This window comes from Aquila chrysaetos, chromosome 3, assembly GCF_900496995.4.
Source record: "Aquila chrysaetos chrysaetos chromosome 3, bAquChr1.4, whole genome shotgun sequence".
NCBI classification, from domain to species: domain Eukaryota; kingdom Metazoa; phylum Chordata; class Aves; order Accipitriformes; family Accipitridae; genus Aquila; species Aquila chrysaetos.
This window is the reverse complement of record NC_044006.1, coordinates 29,634,157-29,660,447: the sequence shown is the minus strand read 5'-3', so window position 1 is coordinate 29,660,447 and position 26,291 is coordinate 29,634,157. Positions and strand designations below refer to the sequence as shown.

The 26,291-nt window shown below is 37.5% G+C and overlaps 1 protein-coding gene across 2 annotated transcripts in view; it reads left to right on the top strand.

Annotated features, from left to right (window-relative positions):
- The window catches only part of SUGCT (succinyl-CoA:glutarate-CoA transferase), a 339,554-nt gene that overhangs the window by 145,976 nt on the left and 167,287 nt on the right, over positions 1-26,291 (top strand). For both annotated transcript variants that reach the window (XM_041122640.1, XM_030009379.2), the window contains one exon: positions 1,743-1,845. In XM_041122640.1, coding sequence (XP_040978574.1) covers positions 1,743-1,845 — 103 coding nt within the window. The remainder of the gene's footprint in view (positions 1-1,742; positions 1,846-26,291) is intronic.

Below are 26,291 nucleotides of genomic sequence, written 5' to 3'. Positions count from 1 at the left end.
ATAGTCACCTTTTTTCCCAAGTTTCCTGTAATGTACCTGATCCTAGGTATGGTCAGCAATAGAGTACTAAATTAGATGGACCCTAGATGTATCCAAGAGTGGCAGTATCTTTATGGCTGACTACATCTATACCCTGAAATAATATTCAATGAAGTCTATAATTGAACAGTGCAATAATCTTACACGTTTTCTTTAAAAATGATGCTTCATTATGCTTCATTTCTTCAGAAGTGATGCTTCATTTTATAATACATATATAATACAATATATTATACAATGTAACACATTTTATAATACAGTGCAAAACTTGTGCATTTTCTTATTCATTTAGAGTGCAAAATGCATTGCGTATCGGGATTTATTCCCTCAAAGCTTGGGGAAATCGTTCCTGCACAGGGAGAAAGACATTAACTGTGAAGCTTGGATCCATACCTATGCCATGTACTTAATATAACTGTAACTTGTCACAATCGCTAGGTTTTTTTTTTCTTTAGTCTAAAAGTAGCATGAAATACTTTGCAGCCAATCTCTGCATATGTATAAAAAGAAGTTTACAAAGTTTGACTTGGTACTGATTTAGGGGGTTTTGTGCTTTCGTCTCTATTAACTTTCTGTCAGAAACTTGGAAGGGTTTTTTTGCATAATAACATGCTAGAAGTAAAGCTGAATGTTACTGACATTGTTCCAGATAATGCTTAGGAAACTCTGAACTGGTGAGCTATAGCATACCAGTAATTGAGTGTCCCTTATCAAGGTTTCTATTAATTTCATTTCCATCAAGTCTTTAAATCACACCCAATTTCTTTTCCGTGTTGTATGTATGATGAAGTAGATTTTTCCTTTCTAATAATCTGGTAGACCTCTGTGTTATTTACCTTCATGAAATTTAAGATACGATCTCCAAATAAGTTCACCTTTGATTCAGAATCCCATATGGCTGCAGAATATACCATCTCTCAGTGACTGGTATTGCTTCAAGTGTGTTTTCTTCATGTATGTAACTCTACCGGGCAGACAAGGAAAGAGTGTCTAGCAAAGGAGGGGAAATAGAGTGGTGCTACCAGTTATGGAATTGAATGCTTAGAAAGAGATAAGCTGAACTTTTTGTATGTGATACAAGGACATGGAACTCTGTGTTCACCAGCGTAGGCACAGTGTATATATGCTGAACCAGTTGTCCTCAGGATGTGTGATACAATCATACAACAAATAAATATATAATCAGTGTTGTTATCTGACCAAAAAATGTGGCTGTTAATCCTGACATATATTTTGGGTGTAATGGAGGAAAAACATTGTGATGCTTTACGTCAGCTTTTAGTGAGCAGTGTAATATGTTAAACTCACACCCACATTATAGCTATCTTTTTGTTTTTAAATATGTACATAAAAGAAAACAACCGTGAAGCACATTAGTGTAATTGAGGACTGGAGGAAACCCATTTATCTTTATTTGAAACTGCTGATAAATTTAGCTTTACATCATTGCTGGATTGCTTCAGATGATCAGATAGAAATAGATATCAGTTCAGCTATGTTCTTTCCCCTATGTCTTTGGGTTTTGGGATTTCTGAAGAACACATTACATTTTGGGTATTACGTTTTCGTTATGTTATTCACTGCCTGGGAAGAAATCAGTGGGGAAGAGTATGGAAGCATTGAGAGAGGGAGGAGACATGCTATACATTTTTCAGAATCTGAAAGCATGGAGTTGAAACCACATGCTTCTTATTTGCTCTTAGGTTTTCAGAAAAAGCAACGATTGAATGGTTGCAGCTCTTTGAAGGTAGTGGTGTTCCATATGGCCCAATCAACAATATGCAGCAAGTATTCTCAGATCCTCAGGTTGGTTCTCAACAAATCTTTTCTATACATTATTACATGTGTTTTACAAATGCTGAGTAATGATCACTTTACCTGCCACTCAGACCTACTTTAAAGTGGGATTTTGAGAGTTATATGGTGGATTGAGTTTAAGCCAATAATATGGCATAATAAGAAAAAAATACAGATCCTTAAATGAATTATATGCTTGGGAACACAGATTTTGCCATAATGCATTAAACCATCAGTATTCCATGTCTTGTATGGAGTCTGTCTTTCAAAAATGGCTGGTAAAATGGGGAAAGAAACTGTAATATGTTATGTAATTGCATTTTGTCAGTTAATATGCAGAAAAGTACCTTTCTTGCTGTCCACAAGCAACCAATTTTCTGTATGGAGTATGGATAATCAGAATCTATACTGTTTGAAAAAAATGGGCAACTTTTTGACTGGAAACAGAAAAAGGAAGCACAAAAGTCAAATGCAGAAAGATTTTAACCTTTTCTTGGCCTGGTGGTTTCCCTGGCGTCAGCTTTTTATTTATTTATTTATTTTAAATTTTAAGTCTTCCACTGAGTAACATCTATATTTGATTATAAACAATATTTTTACTTTTGAGTATCTGTAGAGTTATATCACCTGGGTATTCCCTGATCCCTCCCCATCTTCTCAACCTCTGGCTTATGATGGGTTAAAGGGCCCAGCACAAACCAATTTATACTGTCTTGAATAGTGTAACAGAGTATTTTATGGCTATTCTATTGTGTGATGAATCTCCTTTAAATTAATTTCTAATAATGAGAGTAACAGGGAAAATGATTGACCATTGGAGGGGAAAAAAAAAAAAGGCAGCCAATTTCGTATGTGTCCAGTGTTTGTCAGGATTTTGAGTATGATTGTACTCTTTGGGAAAGAAGAACAGTCAAAACAATCTCTATCGTAAGGGAATACGTATATAATAAATGTGTTTGTTACAAATGTTTATTACACTTTTAGAGGTAGAAGACAATATTTTTTAGGCTACTGCAAGGAAAGAAGTTTTTTTTCTAAACTTCTATTTATCTTCTAAATAAATATGCTCTTTCTCCTTAAAATGATGTAGTACCATGCTGTAAAGTATGCATGGGCCAAACTTTTCACTTCTTAACTTTCACAGGGATTAAGGTTGGGCTTTGAAAAACATACAGCAGGAGTATTTTACTTAGAATGTGGTTGACTTGGGGCAGCATTGGAAAAATATTCTTCACTTTTTTTTGATGCTGCGAATTGTAAGAAGTCAGGTCCACTCTGAAAGAGACGGCTTTTTAAAACAGTATGTCATGGGATGGCCATTACCTCCCAAATTGGAGAGGTTAGCTTGGTTACCTTGCTCTTACTAGAATTCACCTAAATAGTATTTATATATATATATAATATATATTATATTATATATATTATTTATATATATATGTCAGGTTATTTCCTGACATAGTTAGCCTATCTATGAAAGGTATCACAGTGCTTTGCAGTCAGATACCCCCATATGGCAGGTTTTTCAAATTATTTTCCTGTTAACGGGCATACTGATCTCTTTTCTTCCTGATGAAACTGCTTGAAAACGTCTTTTCTACACCCTTTACTGAAATAAGTGGCACTCAGACACTGTATTCTTGTTAGTATTGGAAATGAATTGTCAGTATTTGTGGCGATGCTGCATGTTATATGTTTGTTTCATTTCTTGTGCTGCCTGCCTCCTTAAGCATTTTCTCACAGTTACTGTTCTGTTCAAGGGGAGGGGAAAAAAAAGATGGCAGTTCTTTCCTCTTCTTTCTTGACATATGGAAAAGTGTTGACATTTTAAGGTATTGCTCTTATGGCCAGATATTTACTTCACATATAAAGTTAAGCCCCCCCACTCCTCCTTCATGTATAGGAGAGACCATCCAGCAGACCAGGAATTTGGAGAGTAGCATACTCAGCCTCTTAAGTACATTTTTCTAATTTCTACACAAATTTTTATTTTGATGGTGAAGACTTCAGACCTTCACAGGTGGTTTCATTGCCCTGAGTCACTTATCCATAGCTTGGATTTAGGGGCTTAGGGATAGTTCAAGCAAACCTTTTCACCTTCACATTTCTTCCGAACTGTAGTTTTTTGCCATTGTACCTTGCTGAGTCTCCCTCACTTGCTCAGATTTGTGCTGCTGTATAGACAGCATGCATCTGGGATAAACACACATGCTTGTGTATAGCTTTGCTCTTTCATAAGTGTATTGGTTTTGTGTGGCAAGGTTTTGGTAGCGGGGGGGGGTGTTACAGGGGTGGCTTCTGTAAGAAGTTGCTGGAAGCTTCCCCTGTGTTCGAGAGAGAGAGCCAATACCAGCCGGCTCTAAGATAGACCCGCCGCTGGCCAAGGCCGAGCCAATCAGTGATAGTGGCAACGCCTCTGTGATAACATTTTTAAGAAGGAAAAAGTTGCGACGGGCGGTATTCGGCAGCCGGAGAGAGGAGTGAGAACATGTAAGAGAAACAACTCTGCGGACACCAAGGTCAGTGAAGAAGGAGGGGGCGGAGATGCTCCAGGCACCGGAGCAGAGATTCCCCTGCAGCCCGTGGTGAAGACCATGGTGAGGCAGGCTGTCCCCCTGCAGTCCATGGAGGTCCACGGTGGAGCAGATATCCACCTGTAGCCCGTGGAGGACCCCACACCGGAGCAGGTGGGTTCCCGAAGGAGGCTGTGACCCTGTGGGAACCCCGCGCTGGAGCAGGCTCCTGGCAGGACCTGCGGATCTGTGGAGAGAGGAGCCCACGGAGCAGGTTTTCTGGCAGGACTTGTGACCCCGTGGGGGACCCACGCTGGAGCAGTGTGCTCCTGAAGGACTGCACACCGTGGAAAGGACCCATGCTGGAGCAGTTCGTGAAGAACTGCAGCCCGTGGGAAGGGCCCACGTTGGAGAAGTTCGTGGAGGACTGTCTCCCGTGGGTGGGACCCCACGCTGGAGCAGGGAAGAGTGTGATGAGTCCTCCCCCTGAGGAGGATGAAGCGGCAGAAAACAACGTGTGATGAACTGACCGTAAACCCCATTCCCCGTCCCCCTGTGCCGCTGGGGGGGGTAGGTAGAGAATCCGGGAGTGAAGTTGTGCCCGGGAAGAAGGGAGGGGTGGAGGGAAGGTGTTCTGAGATTTGGTTTTATTTCTCATTACCCTACTCTGGTTGATTTGTAATAAAGTGAGTTAATTTTCCCCAAGCTGAGTCTGTTTTGCCTGTGACGGTAAGTGGTGAGTGATCTCTCTCCTGTCCTTATCTCGACCCACAAGCTCTTTGTTATATTTTCTCTCCCCTGTCCAGCTGAGGAGGGGGAGTGATAGAACGGCTTTGGTGGGCACCTGGCGTTTAGCCAGCGTCAACCCATCACAATAAGCCAGCCTGCAATTTTGGTTTCTGAAACCTCAAAAAGCATGATAGTGTCCTGAGACTATGTCTAAGACTAGGGAAGAAGTCTAGCAACACCTGAGAATCTGTAATCTAGGTATCCACTGTGCTATGAAATCTCAGTTATAAGAGGGAAAAATCAGCACCCACCAACAAGAACATACTGTAATCGCAGCAAGATTTTTCTCATATGTAAAGCTGAACCCAATCATTAAGTATAAGAACTTTGTAATCATTCATCACAGTGCTTCCATTATAATATGGTGCTTTTTTTCAAGCTCAGTTTAGATCAGAAAATACGTTTCTAGGAAAGATGTCATTCAGCTTGCATTTAATAACCTTACTTACTAATACTGTATAACAACAAGTACAAACAGTGTTATGTAAAATGAAAGAGTGTATCATAACATAGTAATCAGCTTTTCATATTCATTTGCTTTCAACCATTGCAAAGACTCCAGAAAAACATCGAACCCAGTGATACTTCAGTACAGACAAACTCTAATCTACCTCTAACAGATAATACTTGGGTTTTGCTAACCTCTTCTATTTTGGATGTTACCAGCAGAATTGGACCTAAACACAATTCCATTTTTTAACTTCATTTTATTGCCTTCCTATTTGATCTACGGATTTTAATATCCGTAATGCAACCATCATTCATTATAAGTGCAGTCTTGCACCATTAGTGACCAAGATGTGCTGCATGGACGTCAACAATTGTCAAAGCATATTCCAGCTCAGCTGTCAGTAATGCTGCAAAGGGTGCACTGGGCTGGTAGAATCCAAAGACAGAAATCCTGGGAAGGGGTTGGAATAACACAAAGGAGGAATGGAAGAAAGTCTGAGGAGATAGGAAAGACAAGTAAAGGAGGTGACTGAAATGGTCTAGTGGAATTTAATTAGCTACAGGTGGGTCATGTTTTCAAATTTTATTTTATTTTAACTAAAAGGACCTCAGAACTCTGAAGGCCAAGAGTGGTTTGTATAACTTCTTCTATAAACTCAGGTAAAACAACATATTTTTGATCCCAGGACATTTTGTTAATATCATTAACAGCTTCAATCATACTCCAAGTGAGCTGCCAAAAAACATGAAAGACTTTTTACTAAGTTAGAGTGCCAGGTGATACTGATTTTTCCATGAATGGAGTGAAAAGTCCACTTTTCCCACTGATTATCTTTTCTTCATTTGTGAAGTTAAAATGAATACCACAGGCATTTCTACTGCTAAGTCAATCAGTCTGTGGATAGAAGTGTATGTGTACTTGTGCATGTATGGATAAAAAGGCTGAGAGAAAGAGGAGCAGATTCGCTAGTTAACGGACCAATTTTCTTAAAAGCAAGAGGGAGGAAAGAATGTTTGTAGAAGTTCTTAGAAACTCTTAATAGTACAGTATAGACTATTTTAATGAAGCTTTTTATAGTCAAACTTTTTCAAGCTATTTTTTTTAAAATGTGTTCTTTAACCAGGCCAAGATAGTACAAACATTAAAGGAATTCTTAAAACGTTTTGAAAAACTTACTAGTGACCTCAGTATGGTCCCATTTAGCATACCCTGGGGAACATGTGTATGAAATACAATGTGGTTTGAGGTTTTCCAAACAAAACAAACTTAAAAGAGAATACCATTTTTAATAGAAACTATTCAAATTCTCCCAAAAGATAAAACAAAACAAAAACAGGTACGCGCTGTACTGCAGCTGAGTATGAAAGAGCAAAGATCTTTGCTGGTTAAATGAGGGTTTTTTTTGTTTTCTTTAAAACATTACCCTCCCCCTTTTCACAATGTAATTTCTTTCACTGTTCTTATACAATGTTATTACTTTAATTAAATGGCTGGCATTTATAAGAAGCAACAAAACAACCCAGAAATATTATGGGCAGTTTAATAAATTGTTATCTGATGTTTTACCAGATTAAATCCATTCTTGTTGATGAATTTTACTATATGAATGTTGCCAGCTGAAAATAAAAATGGGAGCCATGCAATGGTACTTCCCCGCCACCCCTGCCCCCAAAGCAGTTACAGTCATACCACACAAGTTGAGTACATCAGGTGTAAGACATCACCCTGATGCATCACTTCTGAGAAATATGGGGAGGGAAGTATCGGAGCTGAAATATCACAGCTGGCCCTGATTTCAGCTCCTGCCAAACACCTGCAGACTCTAAAAGGATACCAAAACAAAACTCCACCCTGTGGCAAGAGGCCATCCCTTAACAACCCTTCCCTGACTTTGCATCACCATAAAAATTAATTTAACATTTTTTACAGAAACCTTAGTCTTCCTGTCCCAGAAGGCCATTACAGTTCCTTTAGCCATTTCTCTGAATATGCCTCAGAAAAAAACCCCACAGATTGAGTATTGAAATATCTGATAGCTGGAAATTATCTGATGTTTTAAGTTTATTATTTGTGGAAACTTATGAAGGTGGTAGATTTTTATTAACCTCCAGATTGTCTCTTATTTTGGAAGTAATTTCATTTGAACGCATCCTGGCAAAAATTTCCTAGCATCTGGTAGAAGCTTCTACAATCAGTGTTGTGAACACAGAGAACAGCAAAAGATATCAAGTGTGTTGGTTTGTTGGTTGTTTGGTTTTTTGTTTGTTTGTTTGGTTGGTTTTTTTTAAATCATCTTATACATGATTGGTTTTGGTTTGAGTGTTTGGTTTTGGTTGGTTGTTTAGGGTTTTTTTCTTAAAAATGACCATATTTTAATTATTATTCTTTGTTGAAATAGATGTCTGTGGCCCACTGAGGGCTGTCCCAAGTCAAATGAAATTATATTCATGTCCATAATACTGCAGGGAGTTTCTTTACATGTAGAGTTTTCTGCAACTGAAAAGCAGTTGATGAAGGCCTGAGGTAATACAATGTGTCTGGAAGTAATTCCTAACAGACAAGAGAAAGAGAGGAATTAAATTTTGCATGTGTCTATCAAGTAAGTACTAAAACTGGTTGGAAATTTTCCGGTGGAATGTTTTTATGTTTAAAAATGCCAATTCATTGAAAGTGAAACATCCGCACAAAGGTGTCTAAAATTAAATTCTATTTTGAAACAGAAAACAGCTCTATTCTTGCCTGTCTTGCTACGTTGAAAATGTGCATTGCCTAACTTTGATTTGGTGTTTCAAGCCAACTTTTTACTTCAATTTTTAAATTTTTTGCAATGAAAAGAAACCACACCACCAACCATACCCAACCCTTTAATTTTGTCAAAAGTAGCTCTTTTATACTAAATTACAAATGTTTTCAAGCTTTTGGTCTGTGGGAAATTTTAGGACGTAGATTCTGTTCTAAAGTGGAAAGCATTAAGGAATGGAACGTAGTTTGAAGAAGTCAAATGGAAAATCCAGTTCTAAGACTGTTTGTAGTATGTGATTCCCACATATACACAATTATGCAGGCTTTATATGTGTTATGAGAGAGTTCTGTATCCAGATGTTATAGGAAGGGCTCAAAATGGGACATCACTTGTGTTTTGGTATGAGGAATATTGTAATAAGAAGTGTTTTTTAAATTTTGGCTGTAGTGAAATGTGGTCCATGGCTATGCCATGTTTTTGTGTGGCCTGCATATCTTACAATGACTAGTAGAGAGCTTAGAGTGGAGAAGTCTTGAAATACAATGGGGTTATAATTAAAAATGTATGTTTATATTAATGATAGGCTTTTGTTTGTACACACATTTAATATACATCTATTGTCTAGATAAAAAATATGTAAAGGAGGTAGTTCAACATTTTCTATTACCAGGTTTTGTTTTCACTTGCCTATAACTTTGCAGGGTTTAATCTGAAATTTCCAGTGCTGATTGTCTGCTTAAGTCTGAAGTACGTTTGGAAACATTGCTGATAAAATGATCCACTCCTGTTTGATAACAAGTTTCCAGAAATCTATTGTCTACTATATCAACATATTCTTACAGCTGTTTTTTGCTTGGGAGCTCTGCTGCTCATTTTTAGAGAATTAGTTCTTTTTCAAAGAGACTTGGGCAGAAAGTTGACTGGAGTGTCATAGATGTGCTCTTTTGCTGTCCCATGTTTTCAAGGGTCGGGGAGAGAAGCTGGCTGTGAATAAAGAGGAAAGGAGCCCCAGGCAGCGTGTGCAAAAGATACGCTTTCACCTGCTGCCACATGTTCTGGTCCTTTATGTGTTTTGTGAGCCCAAAGGTGTCATCTTTGCTCGAGACCTGGATTAGAAATTGTATATTTACACTAGATAAAATGGTTAGGCTTTTTCAACACCTGGATTTTGATTTCTAAAAGTGTCACAATAAATAAGTAAGAACAACACAAACATGAGAAAATTCATCAACAACATTATTTGCTGTAGAAGAACCTCTAATTCATAAAGACTGATATTTTTAAATCAAGTAACATCTTTCTGCTGTACCTTCTTCCTGAAGTGTGCAGGATAGACTTGACTCTTCAGTAGGAGAGCATTTAGTCTGTCTTGTGAACCAGGTTGTTGTCCGTCAGATTCTTAATTCATTTGATTCAGAATATAAAAAGTAGTGAAAGAGGTAAGAGCTTGCAGAAATATGGCTTCATTTTTAGAGAAGTTGGATGCCAGACAGGAATCTCTTCCTGCATCTGCCACACAGTTCACACGTGGTTTTGGGTAAGTCACTTCAATCAAAATGTTAAAAGATGGTCATTAAACGTGTGCGCCTTATGTTTTGAGCCCCTGCCTTGTGACACTGTGTGCTAAATACACAGCAGCACTGAGTTCTCATGGATGTAAACGAGACTGTTTAAAGTATTCTTTGGTCATTTAAAAATGTAATATTGTTGAAAATGCTGGAAAACCTAACATAGTGGTTTTACCCTTAGTTTTCCCTGTACTTTGGTTTCTTAGCCATGAAATTGGGACTTATCTAAAAAGCAGTGTTGTAAAGATGCAGTAGTTATGCTTCTGGAAAGTATAGCTTCTAATGTGAAAGCACCAGAGAAATAACCCTTTGTGAATTGAATTTTTTTTGTATTGTGTGATTTGAGTGATCTATATTAAAATAAGACCTGGAGCTACACCTTATTTATGAGAAATAAAACCACTTTTGAATATCTTCTACTTCACTGAATGAGGGAGGAACCTGACAGGAAAAACAAACGAGCATGCACTTAAAGATTGTACTATTTCTTTTGTGCAAGCAAGCAAATGAGGCTTAGTAGCAGCATTTTTAAAGTTCTCTTTTAATGTCTTTTAAATGTGTACATATATGAATGGTATGTCTTTAGCTAGTAGTATTTGTGTATGCATCCCATTGAGAAAAGATTAACATAAATATTTGTTGGTTACGGAGAATATTACATTCTCAGAAGCACCTCATCAGAGGTCTGATGTGATAAAATACTAAATTGTGTTTAACAAATTACATTGCAGTCATGGCCGTTCAAAGGTACGAAGAGTCACCTAGCCTTTTTGGGCATTCTCTTTGTTGTGATTTAACCCCAGCTGGCAATTAAGCACCACGCAGCTGCTTGCTCACTCCCCCCACCCAGTGAGATGGGGGAGAGAATTGGAAAAAAAAAAAAAAGGTAAAACCTGTGGATTGAGATAAATACAGTTTAATAGGACAGAAAAAGAAGAAAATAATGACAATGATAATAAATAAATAATTGGAATATACAAAACAAGTGGTGCACAATGCAATTGCTCACCACTCGCTGACCAATGCCCAGTTGGTTCCCGAGCAGTGGCCTCCAGCCAGCCTTCCCCCAAATTTATATACTGGGCATGACGTCACATGGTATGGAATACCCCTTTGGCCAGTTTGGGTCAGCTGTCCTGGCTGTGTCCCCTCTCGACTTGTGCCCCTCCAGCCTTCTTGCTGGCTGGGCATGAGAAGCTGAAAAATCCTTGACTTAGTCTAAACACTACTTGGCAACAACTAAAAACATCAGTGTGTTATCAACATTCTTCTCATACTGAATCCAAAACACAACACTATACCAGCTACTAGGAAGAAGATTAACTCTTATCCTAGCCAAATCCAGGACACCCTTCTAGAAGGAGACCTGTCAAAAAGCCATGCTCAGGTTTTGAAGCAAAGAGCCTATTTTTGAAACCTCATAGTCTTTGTTAGGCCTCATTGTTAGGAGTCAGTAATGCATGTCCCTTGCACCTCAAACTCTTGGATTAGTTTCTGTGCTTGCAGGATTTACACACTGGTTCCCTAACCTTGCAGCTCATCAAAGTGACATCAGTTGGTTTCAAAGAATCTATTTGGCGTCTCACAGTACCAAAGTATGCTTAGGAGGAGGCCATCCAGCTTTAGGATGTACTGAGCTAGATGATGTGTAACTTCTTAGAAATCCCTCGCAGGGTGTGAGGCCAGCTCTCACTTCTGTTCATATAAACTTTGTAATTATGGGTTGAAAGAGAGTTTTTAATTAACCCAGTTGTTGCATTTATCTAAAGTTTGATGAGTGTCAAGTCTGTTATAGGTATGGGAAGGGGGAAAGTACATGTATATGTCTATCTCATCAAGTCTCACAGCCTGAAGAGAGTTTATATGCTGAAGCAATTGATTCAATTGATTCTTTAGAAGTTTGGTGGTTTTTTTCATCTGAGCATTCACTGAATCATTGTCAGAAAGTAATGGTCAGTTAAAAGTTGCTATTCTTTGTTTTTCCCACAGTATGTAAATTGTGAGCCTGTCTATGCCTTTTGGTTGCCTGACTCACAAGACCATACCAAATTAAGTAAGAAACCACCAATTTTTGTTTTAAAATATTTTTCTTAAGTAGATGTGGATTCATTTACAAAGCTAAATTTATAGGGGAATCAATAATAAACACTGGGATTTCAGACTAAATTTTAGACATGCTTCTTATATAACTCCCTCCAACAAAGGGTCACTTTTAACATTTCCTACTGTATTTTTATGTTTTCAAAATTAATTTCCACCTTGTCTTCTTGGAGTTCATATGAAGATACTTTGGAATTTTTTTTTTTTCTTTCTCGGAAACCATAAGGGCTAGATTTTGTCATAGGTATTGTTCACTTTTAAATAGATTCGTTTGTAATCTATACAAGTAGCATGGTTGACCTTTGAAGTGTGTTATGTTTTGTAGGCATGAAAATACTAATGATAATCTGGAGAATAAATATTTGGCATCTTTCACTTCAGCAAGGGAGAAACTAAAATGGAAAATACAACAACAACAAAAAGTGCAGAAACTGTGCAGATCAGGCTTTAGTTACCATTTGATCTTCAGCTGCTTTTCCTGAATACTCAATTTAAAAATCTTAGCTCAAGCTATGACCCTGGCCTGTCATCTTGAAATTACCAGATTTCCCACTCTCTTCAGCCTAAGTTCATCTTGGAGTCCCACTCACTGCTGAAAAAAAAATATGATATTTTCAGATGAGATGCTGAGATATTCACTTTGCACTGTACTTATGCAATAACATTTAAAAAAATATACTGTTCTAGTTTTATGCCTCTTACTAACAAGGAGGAATATTTCAGCCATGAAAAGGCAAGTATGTAGGCTGAGTAGGAGTAGGTATTTGAAGATTTAGATTTCCAACCACGACAAAAAGGCATTAATTAGTCAGGCAAGCTTTCTCTGTCATTACCATTTTCCTTCTCATCTCTGACTGGTTTCATGTAAGTTTCTAGTATGATTCAAGTAGACAGTTTGTAAAGAAGCAGGAAGTATTTCCTCACTCTGCATGGTCACTGAGGCCAGGAGCATTACCATTGTTTTATAGAACTCATCCTAAGCTTAAAACTGGCTACAGTGTTCAGTTGTCAACACTCTGAGCAGCCAGCCACATGTTGAAATTTTCTCCACACAATTTCAATTGGCTACTTAGCAACCATAGCATTTAATTATAACAATTTAAATCAGAAGTTGTGTTATTTTGTAGTATATGTTTTAGGGGTAGAGCTTCTTTTGAATTACCTATAAATCTTGATTAATATTGTTGGTGATCTCGGGTGTTCTTCAAAACTTGTTTGAAGTTCTGAAAAATGATGTAGGTGTATTGTTAATTAAAAAAAAAAAAAAAAGCCAAATTTTGTTCAGGTTTACAGACAGGCCTTTGACACAATTGAATTTTAATTGTCTAGAATGACACCTGAAACACATCATAACTCACAGAAGAGGAAAATGTATTTATATTTTTATGCATGCCTGTAATGGCCTATTAAAATAAACATTCCTGCAATGAAAGAGTCACCTCTGTGAAGGTAGTGCATTGAAGATGATTAATAGTAATATTTAATATGGAGATCCTGACTTGCATGTGAGAGAAGACAGACAAAGAGAATTGAGGAGTTTTGAGCCAAATTTCAGGCAGGTTTAGTAATGGCATGAGAAAGACACAAGGGTGAATTGAGATGCCAAGCAGATGGTATTTACACTGTGGATGCCAGTTTAATTTCTAAGAAAAAACAAGGAAGTAAAAAAAGAACCTCTTTAAAAACAAATGAAAACCCCTACTAGCAGTTCCTCCCTGCTGTTTTGATGCCAATGTTTTAAACATTTGTATTCATCATCCACAATGAACTGTATATATTGCAATCTAGTTTGACGCATGAATCTGGGAATCTCAGGAGTCAGGCTACGTCTCCTAACAACCTGTGAGGGCCAGTTTGAGGGGTTGCTATTTCCATGAGCTGGGTTTTGGAGAGGAGCTTCTTCCAAATGTAGTCTGGTGCTCCCTTGGCCTGGAGCAGGCAACTGAAACGCATCTTCCCACAGTCCTTAAGTCACAGCCGAAGTAGGCATGACTGGAAACACCATTTAATATCTGCACGTCTTGTTCTTTCAGATACTGTATTTCCACAGGGTCATAAGCGAAAAAGGAAGAAGTTAGGGTTTGTCTGGTCCTTCCTGTGATGCTCAAGACTACCCATTTCGGCAAAACAGCTGACGTTTCTGTTCCAGTCATCAAGATACAGGCTTTGAGTTTTAGAGAAACCTTGATGTTTAAATAAGTTATGTAATAACAGATTTTGTAAAAAATATCCCTCTTCTTCCCCCTACCCCTGAGCAATCATAAAGTCAAAAGAGAAGAATATTTGCTGACAACTTGAGTGGGCAGAAACCTCCCCCCCGCAAATTCCTGTCATGATGCTCCTTTAGATTTCGGGGCTACCATGTACAGGGTATAAGGAAGTTGTAGACTGGCATCATTATTTTCGGAAGGGAGACGGCATCTTTCAGGCTCTGAAATTATCAAGATGTTATCATATTATTATCATTATATTCATTTCTATTGATACTGTTGGCAGATAAACCTGACTTCTTGTTTGGTAGTTTGTACCAAATTCATCAAGATCATGGTCTTGATAAAGGAATCTTTGTTACATCCCACAGTTTCCCATATAGGTTTTCTATCTGACCTTTAATGTATGTGTCTTATGTAGGAATCAGCCATCTTTCAATGACTTTCTTGAGCAGTTTTTGGATATGTTATTTGTTCTTGTTGAGAACTGCAGTAGCAAATTACTCTTCCCATTTTTATTTCTTACGTGTACCTTGATACTGAAAAGTGCTGACAGTGTGCAGCATGCAGATGCTTTATTCCTACTACTTTCTTCTTTCATGGCATTGCTTTTCATCTTTATCTATTTTTCAAACTATTGATTCTTTGTTTTTAACATTTCCCTTGTGAATCTAACATTAAACCTGGAATTTGTGTTTTACTGTCCATACAATGTGTATTTTCTGGATGCAGTATTTATGCACAGTTTATCCTATTGCATAGTATATTGTAGTGGGAACTTAAGTTATATTGATGCAGTATTCTGGTATTCCTTATTCTTCACCCTAAACTGGTATATTTGAAAAGAGAGATACTTGGCATGGTGAGCCCTATTGATTGTAAGAACTCATTGGATTTTTCAGTGTTATATCCTTTTCTTAGGGTGTAAGAATATGCATTTAATAGGAACGTATACTTGAAGTCATGTGTTTGTAAGTCATGTCTTTTGAAATGCAGAAGATATGTCCTTAATATAGACTGATTTTTGTTTTATTGCCTTTTTTCTGTCATAAGCTCTAACTACAGTAAATACGCTGCTACAACTAGTGTCAGTTATAGATATGTGTTATTAAAGGAAGATGACATTCAGTGTCTCCACAGTGAAATTTCAAAATATTTGGAAATTTAAATGACACACTTTCATGTCTTTATCCTCTGAATGCATCCTTTCAAAATCTGAAAAACTAAAACGTTACTTGGCCAAACAGCTATGCTAATTGAAATTAAAGGCACAGCAAGACCAGTGCAATTGCTAATCAGGTAAATATCTAACTCTATCCTATATTACAAGCAGGTTTATAAAAATAACAGCAAATTATAGGTTCCTTGTGATGTATTTGCTATTGCAGAAGACTCTTTGATCCATGCATTTTTTCCTGTTTTAGAGCAAAATGCAAACACATTCACTCTCACTGTGTACATCTTACTTCTCTTTTTAGATGAGTGATGGAAAAATAAACATGAAAGAAAAGCATGTGGAGATAGTTTATATCTTTACAAGTCATCTAGGAAAGGGTGTAGAAAGAAGTGTTACTGTCATTTCACAATACAAAGTTTTCAACCTTCTTGGCTGTTTTAAGTGAATTTTTGATTTGAACATACCAAATTCTGTAGATACAAACCTTCAGCTGCTTCAAAAGGAAAGGCAGATGCACTCATCAAACTGTAGGTGTATTCTCTTTGAGATTCTTGCCTTTGCATCAGTTTGACCTGTGTCAAATCAAAGGATCAAAAAACAGTGCTGCAATCTTAGTTGAAGTAGCTGTCTAACTGACCATCTGAATAATCTCAGAAGTCAGTAGGGTGATAGGTGTGACTGAAATTAAGTATTTGCTTAGCTCTGAATAGGGTTTGTATTTAGCTATGCCCTTAATTAAAAAGGAATATAAAATATCAGAATCCAAGCAATGTGGATGTTAAAAAGACTTCAAGGTATATTACAGAAAAAGCAACTGCTCTACAGATAGCCACTGGTTTGTTAATTCGCTGCTTGCTTTTTTCTGATGAAACTGCCAGTAGGTAGGCCACCCTGTGGAGGGGTAGAAATAAACTTCAACATGAGTATTTAACATTAGATCACCAATTCATTTATAGAGGCCACTGTTTTTTTGAAGGGCGTACAGAGAGTTTAGTGCTAATTACTCATTCTTGACTGCTCAGCAGGTGACAACAGAAGTAACTAAGGATTCATAAATAGATTTTATGTTTTTAAAATAAAGTATTTTTTCAAGATTTTTGTCAGGAACTTTTTTACTGCATTTGTACATGTTAGGTAATTAAATGGGAAGAAATAAATGTTATGCCAAAGTATGAAAATCTATACATAGCAATTACAGGCTTGAAATTTATATCTATAAAGTGTAATTAGGAATTATTTGACCAAAAATAGAATAAGAGAACATAGTCTTGTTGAAGAGGAATCTTGCCTGCTGCTCTGTGTGGTTACTTAGTAAAATATCACATTTGCCTGAAGTTCTGAAAGAGTCTAAAATTGCATGTAAAATACATTGCAGCTCGATATAGCGGTATTTGAAATGATGATGGAGGGTGAAAGATAATTTGAAATTTGTTCTTGCTTAGAAAACCTCCATCTTTTTATTTATGCTAAACAAAGTAAGTTATAATCTCCTCAAAGATACTATGTCCCAAATTCCTGTTTCATTTCTAATTTTAGCATTTGTTCAAAATCTCTAAAGAAGTTACAGAAAGTAATAAAAGTATGCAGAGGGAGATTGCTGTAGTTGATAATGGCCGTCATGTTTTCTCTGTTTAGTGGCTGCATGTTTTAGTTGATTCAGTTAAACAGTAAAGTTCTCCCCTCTCCCACTTACTCCCCTGTAGTGGAGTCATTGCAGCTGTTCTCAGAAAAGTAAAATACTAAATATTTTTGCTGACCTAACGATGTTTTCTGTTACCAAAGCAAAGGATTTTTCCTGATGTGCGTAGCCTCGTATTGATGTGTACCCTTCCTAGCAAACAAGTATTCAAGAGAGAAACATTTCTTCACTGCTTCCTTGAAAAACACTGATGTATGGGCCTGACTTTCTCTCCTGATAGGAAAATATAACTTAAAAGCATGTTGTTTTTTTCATTCATATTCTTTGTCTTAGGCTTTTGGTTTTTTATATGACAATAATGCTAAATAGAATTGGGCTAATACTGTTCTGGTGAATTGTTCACTAGAATTGTGGTTCTGGAACAGATAAAACTATTTGTAATTTGTATCAAATTCACTAACTAGTTTTAAATATTGTCAAAAGCTTAGATGTGAACAAAATAGTAAGGAGATGATGAAGCATTTTCTTTAAATACACTGTATCCTGGATCGGAAGAGAGATCTGAAGGAATGTTTCCCTCTACTTGGAAGGATGATCACTGGCATAAATATTTTAATGATACTGTATTATGATTATGATAATATTAAGATAGGACTTCTTTCCATAAAGAGGAATGATATCGGTACTGAGGTTAAATTAATCCAAGTCATCCATTTTTCTGATCTAATGAGCCGCCTACCAAACAGCTGAAAACTGCAAGATACCTACCAGCTACTTTGGACAGGCTGAGCAGGGAGAGGGTCAATGGAAGCAGTCTGGAAGCAGTTCACAGCAGGGATATATGAATGGGTGTCTTTGGTTCAGTTAGAACATCTCGTGCAGTCCAAAGAAGATCTTTCCTTATTCTTCTTCATACTGAGGAGAATCCCTCCCTGCCCCCCCCCCCCCCGGACCTCTAATTCTAATTGGTCTAATTTTTGATCTGAGATTGGCTAGCAATTTTTCACATAGCTCTGGTGTTTAGAAAAACTTTAAAAGTAACTTCATGCCAAATATAGCGTTCATCTATTTAATGAAATCTTGCTCATTTATTGCTCCAAATATATTCATAAGCCTTCTGACTTTCCATAATCTTTGGAAGATTTATGCCAAAGCTCTAGTTTTTTGATAAAATATTACTTTTAAAACAAAAATTTTTAATGAAAATTGACTTTCAGATGGAAAGCCTGACTTCATAATCCATCTTTCTGTATTGCAGAAGTAATACATGCTTTTGAAACAGTTGCAATTACTTGGGTTTTTTGCTTTGTTTTTTTTGTTTTTTTTTGTTTTTTTTTTTTTTTTAATTTTTTTTGACTTGAACTCAGTTAAATATTACAGGTTTAAAAATGCTTCCCTATTTTTTAAACTGGTGCTGTTTTATACTGTGCCATATAGCAAGATAAGTCTAATGATGAGTAACAGCAGAAGGCAGAATAGGGAAACTATTATTTCATTTACGTTCAGTTTTAGGCAGAAGGTTCTTCATACATTGGGTGAAGTTGGTTGTCTTGAGTAAGCCGATGATTTAAAGCTTCAGCAGTGTGGCTAACTTCAAGGCTTTGCGTACAGTGGCAAGAGTTGACTGTCGTTTTGTGCATTTCCTTGCTTCCAAGCACCTGAGAAACAGAAATTTCTGCGAGGAGTGTTTTCTGAGCAGTTTAGCGTGGCAGGGCTTTGGAATATGTTTTCTTGTTTCTAAGTAGGTAAATGCCAAGACAGAGATAGCTACAATAGAAACAATTTATATACGCTTTTTTCAGAGCAAGACGGGATCTCCACCTGCTTGCACTTACTTTGGACTTTTCCTAAACTCAAATGGCTCCAGGGACTTGAATCTGAAAGGTGCTGAGCATTTCTGACCCCAATCCATCAACCACCATGCTTCTCGTGCAATGTTACATTCACAGCAGTGTGATTACTCATGCTTTTTTTACTTTGTACTAGTGTACACTTTACAACACTTAATAGTTTCAATTTCATTATTGAATTTCATATATTTTTCCTCTCGTAAAGGGTTTTCTTTTCATATTTTTGTTTCTGTTGTAACTGCCTGCTTCAAATGCTTTGTCTGTGTTCTGCATGGATGAAAAGCTAGGTGGTGTTGCTGTTTTGCATTTTTTTCAGAATTGTTTGCTATGGTGTTCATCCATATATGCCTAGTCTTTCTTTCCCTCTGCTGGAAATACTGTCTGTTCTATTCCTGCTTTTTGCCATGCAAATTCTTTAGGCTTTTTTTTTTTTTTTTTTTCCTGGGCAGGGGAGTAATTGTGATTTTAATAGATGCTGTCTTTTTTTTCTAGTGTATTTTATGGAGATTTTAAAAAAATTCTTTGCATCAGGGAGTGTGCTTCCTCTATTCATTTACATGCCACATTTCTCTCTAGCACTGAATACCTAGGAACAATAGCAGCAATGTTAATTAAAAAATATGCATCAATGCAAAAAAGCGTAAATGCCATTATGATATAGTGTAAGTTCTAGCTGTTGTACTATGCTAACTACCACAAAATTATTTGTCCAATTCAGTGAATTTGCATATTTTTATTAATTGGAAACTTCATTTATTTCATGCAGTGTTGCATGGAACATACAACACGGTTTGTGAGTTCAGCTTTTGTCTACCCAGTGGTATATACGATACAGTCTGTTCCCCTGGGGTCCGTACTGGGGCCAATGCTGTTTAAACTCCTCATTAATGACTTGAACAGTGGGACTGAGTGAACGTCAGCAAGTTTGCAAGTGACACCAAGTTGGGGAGAGTAGCTGATATGTTGGAGGGTAGGACTGCCATTGTAAGGGACCTTCACAGGTTGGACAAATGGGCTAGCCGGAACCTCCTGAAGTCCAAGAAAAGCAAATGTGGAGTCCTGCACCTGAGACAGAATAGCCCCGTGCAGCAGAACAGGTTAGGGATTGACTGGATAGAAAGCAGCTTCACAGATAAAGACCCAAAGATCTTCATGGACATCAAGTTGAACATGAGTCAGCAGTGTGCCCTTGTGAGAAATACTAATTATGTGTTGCAGTAAATTAGTAAAATCATAGCACCAGCAGTGCATGTTGACAGGATAAGAGACAATGGACACAAGTTGCAGCAAGGGAAGTTCTGATTAGATACAAGGAAGAAAAACTTTGCAGTGGAGTTAGTTAGCCTTTGGATCAGAGATGCTGTGAAATCTTCATCCTTAGAGACAGTCAATACTTGACTGAATAAGATCCTGAACAGCCTCATCTTACTTTAAAGTTGGCCCTGCTTTACAAGGGATTTGGACCAGAAGACTACCAGAGGTCCCTGATGATCTGAATTACTCTAACTAGGTATTTAAAGTATGATTGCATTAATTGTTTCAAAGGTACAAGTGGTGGCATCTGACTAGGCATGCAAGCTAAATTGTATGACTGTGCAAACATTTCTTAATGGAGGTTTGTCAGAGCACAAGCAACAGCTGAAACTGAAAAGGTAGGGGATTATCAATATTTCAGTAGTTTAGAGGCATGTTCAAGCTGAAATTTCAGCACGTCTGTTTTTATTTATTTCTTTTTACTGCTATCATTCCTGCCTGTTTCTACAGTGGATGACTTTTTTACAGTAACAAATTGGATCAGGTTGCCAGCACCTGCAGAATAAGGAGAAAGAGAGATTTCCCTGCCTAAAAGACACATTTTTGAATAACCTTTTCTAGTCTGAAGAAAAAAAGAAAGGGGGGAGGAAGTGATTTTTAGGGTCCATTGTATAAAGAAAAAGAAAAAAAAGGTGCATAAACCAGACGGTTTTATTTAAAGCAACCAAAGCTGATAAGGGAAAAAAAAGGGGATACAACACACAGGCTGCAAATGCAGTTCTCATGATTTAAATCTGGAAGGCTGTACAGTACATCTGTTTAACATCTTGCAGTTTCAAGAACTCTGCCTTGAAAACCTTCTGTCACAGTGACACATGAAATAAAAGGTTATGTTATGACTTTCAGATGCAAACCTGTAAAAGGTTTATCTAATAGCATACCATCTTTTATTAACCCATTGCTGCTGCTCACCTATAACTCTCTTTTGCCAGCAGTTTTGGGAGAGATTCTACTGTGTGATGGAAAGAAATGTCAACTCAGACTGCAAAAATAATTCTGTAATGGCATTAAATGACTTATTTGCCATATGTAAGTGGCAAATTTACATATCTGTATACCTCTTCATCTCTTTTCTCTATTGCTCTTAATGTTATTCAGCTATATAATTTTTTTTCTTTGATTAAAGAAATGGAACAGGTTATTCTAATTCTGACGTAAACTTTGAGAACAATTAGAGTGGCACAGAATAATTTGAACAGTTTCAAGATTTATGATACCATAAGGGATAAAATAGTAGAATGGCTTAAAGATGGTATTCTCAATTCAGAGGTCTGAGTTTAAGGCTATGAAGTTAAAAGAAATAAGGGTGTAATGGTTGCCTTCTCATTAATATTTACTACTTCTGCTTCTTAGAATTTGAAAAAGTTATCAACCTTTGCTCATAGCCATAGTATAAAAGTTGTGTTGTCAAAATCTTCTTGACAGAGCTGTGCTAGAAATGTTCATCAGGCTATGCTGAAGTTTGCTTAGTTATAGAAAATGCGGTTAGTGCAAGAGTGGTCTCCAGGGTCCTACACAGCAATTGCCTAGGAGCCTAGTGCAAAGCACAGGGGGTGCTAAGATCCATTTACTGGAAAATTTCCTTTAACCTCTTAAAACAGAGTTTGGGGCAAACTGCCCTGGCTTGCCTGCCCCTGACATATTAGTACCAATATTGCTCATTGAGTCGAAGAGAAATGAGGGGCTTATCTACTGCCCAGAGATGCTTTGTACCTTGCCAGGTCAGGTTGCACAAACTTTCATTCAAACTTAATGGTTGAACTCTGGTGGTTCCAAAATTAGAGAGTCTGGAGCTTGATTGTAATGCTTGTCACTTCCACGTTTTTTCGGAGTGACTTTGGTTAAGTTGTTCAGCTAGGTAGTGCTGTGGTTTTCATATTTACAAAATATGGAGAGTAATATTTACCTTGCTGAAACATGCTTTATTCATTGTCTGCAAAGTACTTCAGAGATCCTTGGTTGAAATTTCAATGAGTGCTGCTATTTAATATGTTGAAGTGTGATTTGTTGGTTTTCTTTACAAGGCACAGATGCTCCCCAAGAAACAATGGTAATTTCTTTACCTCAAGGAGCTGATGCCACGCATACAGCAGACACATCACAGCAGTGAGCTCTGCTGTATGACCTACAGTGAGTGGGTGTGTGAAAGAGAGAGAGATAGCATTTCCTTCATAGACATACACACCCTCTGACCTAGACTAGAGAAGAATCTGCTTTGCAGAAGGTTTGCTTCAAGGGATTTTCCACATGTATTTTATTATGTTAAAGCTGATAGTGGTGACAAGTTGCACATTAAGTAACTGTTTCTTCAAAAATGTGCTGTTTATATTCTCTTTAGGAAAAGTGATGTAATACTGGGTTTCTCAGATAAACAAAGTCATTCGGTTATAGAATATGTTACTATTGCATATGAACCTTGCTCTCATCTGCCACATACCTACTCATTTTAGGCCTCTGGCTTTATATGATGATTACTTGCATGTTTAGAGACAAATGTATTCATATTCGCTAAGTTAGTAGCCAGTGGTTTCCACCAGGGAAATAAGTTTAGTATGCTGTTAGTAATTTGGTTTCGAAAATATCGGCAAGGTCCTCAACATAAGAGTCAGTGAAACATGTGGTCCTAATCATTCCCTTAAAAAGGAGACATGGTCTATTTTCCATTAGGAATGGTGCTTACAGCAAATGAGTAAATACGGAATGAAATTTACACATGTATTATAACTTTATTGTGTGTATATGCATTCAAACATGCATGTACATGTATATGCTTAGGCATACTCCCAGTGAGTGTAACATGATGACTCCTGTAACACAGCCAGGCTCAGAGAGCAAGTTGGTTGGTAGAGGAATTGGAAAATGCAGCTGTTTTCAAACTTTTTTTTCTCCCCCCCCAGCCAGCAAAGTTCAAAACTTACATTTGCATTATGTAATTGGCATAGAGGAGCTACAGTAAAATTGCTTGTAGAGGTGTTGGGATTTTAATGTAGCTCTTACTCAGAATAGAGTTCATAATGGCAGAATTGCAGCCCCCACCCCTCGCAACGCGCTGTGCCAGTCAGTATACAGAATCAGAGACCAGCCTTAGGTGGACTGGTCATACGGAGCATGGCATTGGAGAATGGAAGTAGAGAGAACTGCCCTACTTTGTAGGAGCTGTTTTATCCCACTGAATCAGGAGGGCACCGAGGAACTTTCTGTTGGTTCCTTACCCTCTTCCCTCTTAGAAGAATTGGTGTAAGAGGGTATATTGGCTGGCAGAAATTTAGTCTGGTTTCTCCCTTGCCTTCTGGCAGCCTTCCCACTGCTGTGCGTAGAGCCTTCTGGTGGCAGAGCAGTAAAGCAGAGCCCTGTTCTGCATTCCTCGTTGTTAGGTTCCTGTTGGGCATTGGAGCAGAGGCCTGGGTATTATTTCCACTTTCTCTGGTTTTAGCTAACTTTGTCATACTTGACGCTGTAGCATTCACAAGATAAAAACCAGGGGAGAAAGCAATGCTTGGTTCCGCCTTGAGCACATTTTATGTAGGCCAAGTGTGAAGCAGAATGTAAACTACAGCTTTTCTAGAGAAGCATTCTTGCTCAACTTTTTCATATGAATTTGTTTCTGAGGCCCGTTCAAAGCTGACTATTGCAAAATATTCCTGTTTTTCTGATGCTGCCATGAGCAGAATTTAACCTACAGATATGCATATAGATTGGGATAACAAAATGCCTGTGAAAGGACACAGGGCTCCTTCATTGTCTTCTAGGCTTGGTAATGTCTGTATTGTTACATCTTTAATCACTCTCGGGCATTTCTTTGTCTTTTAATCTCTATAGACCACTACATACGATCTCACTAATTGCTAACCAGGAACTTTGTGAGTAGTATATTTGCAAGAAAAGAATTCACACTGATGAATGCTAAAATTTCATTCACAGAATTTTGGAACTTGTTGAAGAAAGGAACTTTCCTTTCTTTTACAAGCACTGAAGCTGCTTCATTTTTGACTATACGTAAATCCGTAAACTGGATTTACTTATAGTTTGGTTTATTATTCTCATACACTGTTTTTTCTGTGATTGGAAAAAACCAGATAGGAGCCACACCTGTGTTTTTCATTTAACATTCCCCCCCCCCCCCGCCTTTTTTTTTTGGTAGAAATGTATATTAATTCAAATTAAATTATGGTTTCCAGGAAGAGGTCAATTTTCCAGGTACCAGTGTGAATTTTTGTCATCATCTCCTCTCTTGCGAGCTTTCTGCTTCAGACTTAATGGCATGCTGAGTCTGGCATCTTTGGAATGGGCAGGTCCAAGGCTGTAATATCAAAATTTTTTAGGGACCACTGCTTATGTTATGACTCTCCTCCCCAAATGGAGTTTTGTGTCACAGATTCCAAGCCATGTAAAGAGCCTTGTTTTGGTGTGGCCTTTTCCTTTCCCTCACAAATACTATATTTCTCCTGAAGGGTAAGTCAAATATTTTTTTTCAAGTTGAACTTGTTCCTCATGAAGCTTCATTGCTGCAGTGTAGTGTAAATTAGACGTGAAAGGTGTTGCTCTGATGACACATCCTTACATAGGTGGCATATATAATATAGTCCCACAGCTGGGGACTCAGTATATACCCACTCTTTACTATTTGTGTTTCAGCTTGAGGAAGCAATTGTAATGCACATCAGTTCCTACCTTTAATCTAACAAATCATAGAGCCACCATACACCCTGGTCAGGTACCATCATTGCTTGACCTAGTTTAAAAATAGGATATGTTTAGCTGTCCTGCAGCTGCACTGCAAGGTTCACTGTGGACATGCATTCCCTGTGTCACATTTTGGAGGCTGAAGTCATTGTTACCTTAAGGTTCTCCAGTTTATATTGCATTTCTGTAAAGTCTTGCATCTGGCACTTTTGGCACTGGTTAGAGTTATGCAGGTTTTCCTGCAGATTGTCAAGATAAATCTCTCCCTTTTCCTCTCACACTTGCTGTATTGTCATCACTGATCCTCAGTCTTGTGTGTTATTCATGATCTTGTTTTCAGATGAGGGAGGACATTAATTCACAAAAATAAATGTATTCGTATAAGCTTCACTCAAGTCAACATTTCCTGTTCAAGAAAACTGCTTGGGCGTGTCCATAACTTCGACAGGACTTTCAGCATGTACTTAAAATACTTAAATGCTTAACTGGACAGGGATGGACTAAATCTTTTCTGAATCAGAGCCATAATTTTTGATGTATCAGTTACATGACCTATTGCAGTGTCTGCTTTGACAGGTGGATCTAGGTAATGTGAAAGCCATAGAAAGGCATCTTTGTGGTGAAGCTGGGTATTTCTTTTATTTCATTTTTTTTCCCGTGTTCATCCTGCGAATAGCATTTACCACTACTTACATTTTTATATATGTATGTGTACATATATATGTGTGTGTGCATGTATGTAAAATTTGTTTATATATGTGTATATATATGTACAAAAGTAGATTCCTCTACTTGCCTGTTGTTATTAGAACTTTAGCTGTGCTATAGCAGAAAATTCATTTTCCCTTTACTGTTTAGTGTGAGAATATACAGTGTGCTAATGAACCCTGAATGATTTTTTTAAAACAACAGCTATAAACTCGTCTTTCCAGAAGGAGTAAGATTTAATGTGGAAGCCATACATGTTCTCCTTCGTGGCTGCACGTTGCCCCTAGTGTCTCATTTGAGAGTATCAGTCCTAGATTACAGTTACCTGTCTCTGGGCAAAATGCAGAAGAGGATTAACAAGAAGTTAAGGTATACAAGAGGAGATGTGAACTGTTATTAGTCCTAGATGCATGGTAGAAATACCTCCTTGTATGGATTTGTCTGTAAAGTTTAGGAAATTCAGATTGTAGGTAGCCTGTGGAAGGGCCAAATGTTTTGCAGACTTCATCTAAATATCCGCTATGAGTTAAGTTAGTTCAAAGGCATCTGAAAGAGGCTGAGCATCTGATTTTCAGAGATGAGATTTATAGGGAAAGGCGATAGTTTTATTAGACGAACTAATAAAGTTAGTTTGAGAAAACTTTAAGGAAAATGCATCCTCAGTCTCTGCTGAAATCAATAGAAGCTGGCAATGTTCTGTTTCTCAAAATCAG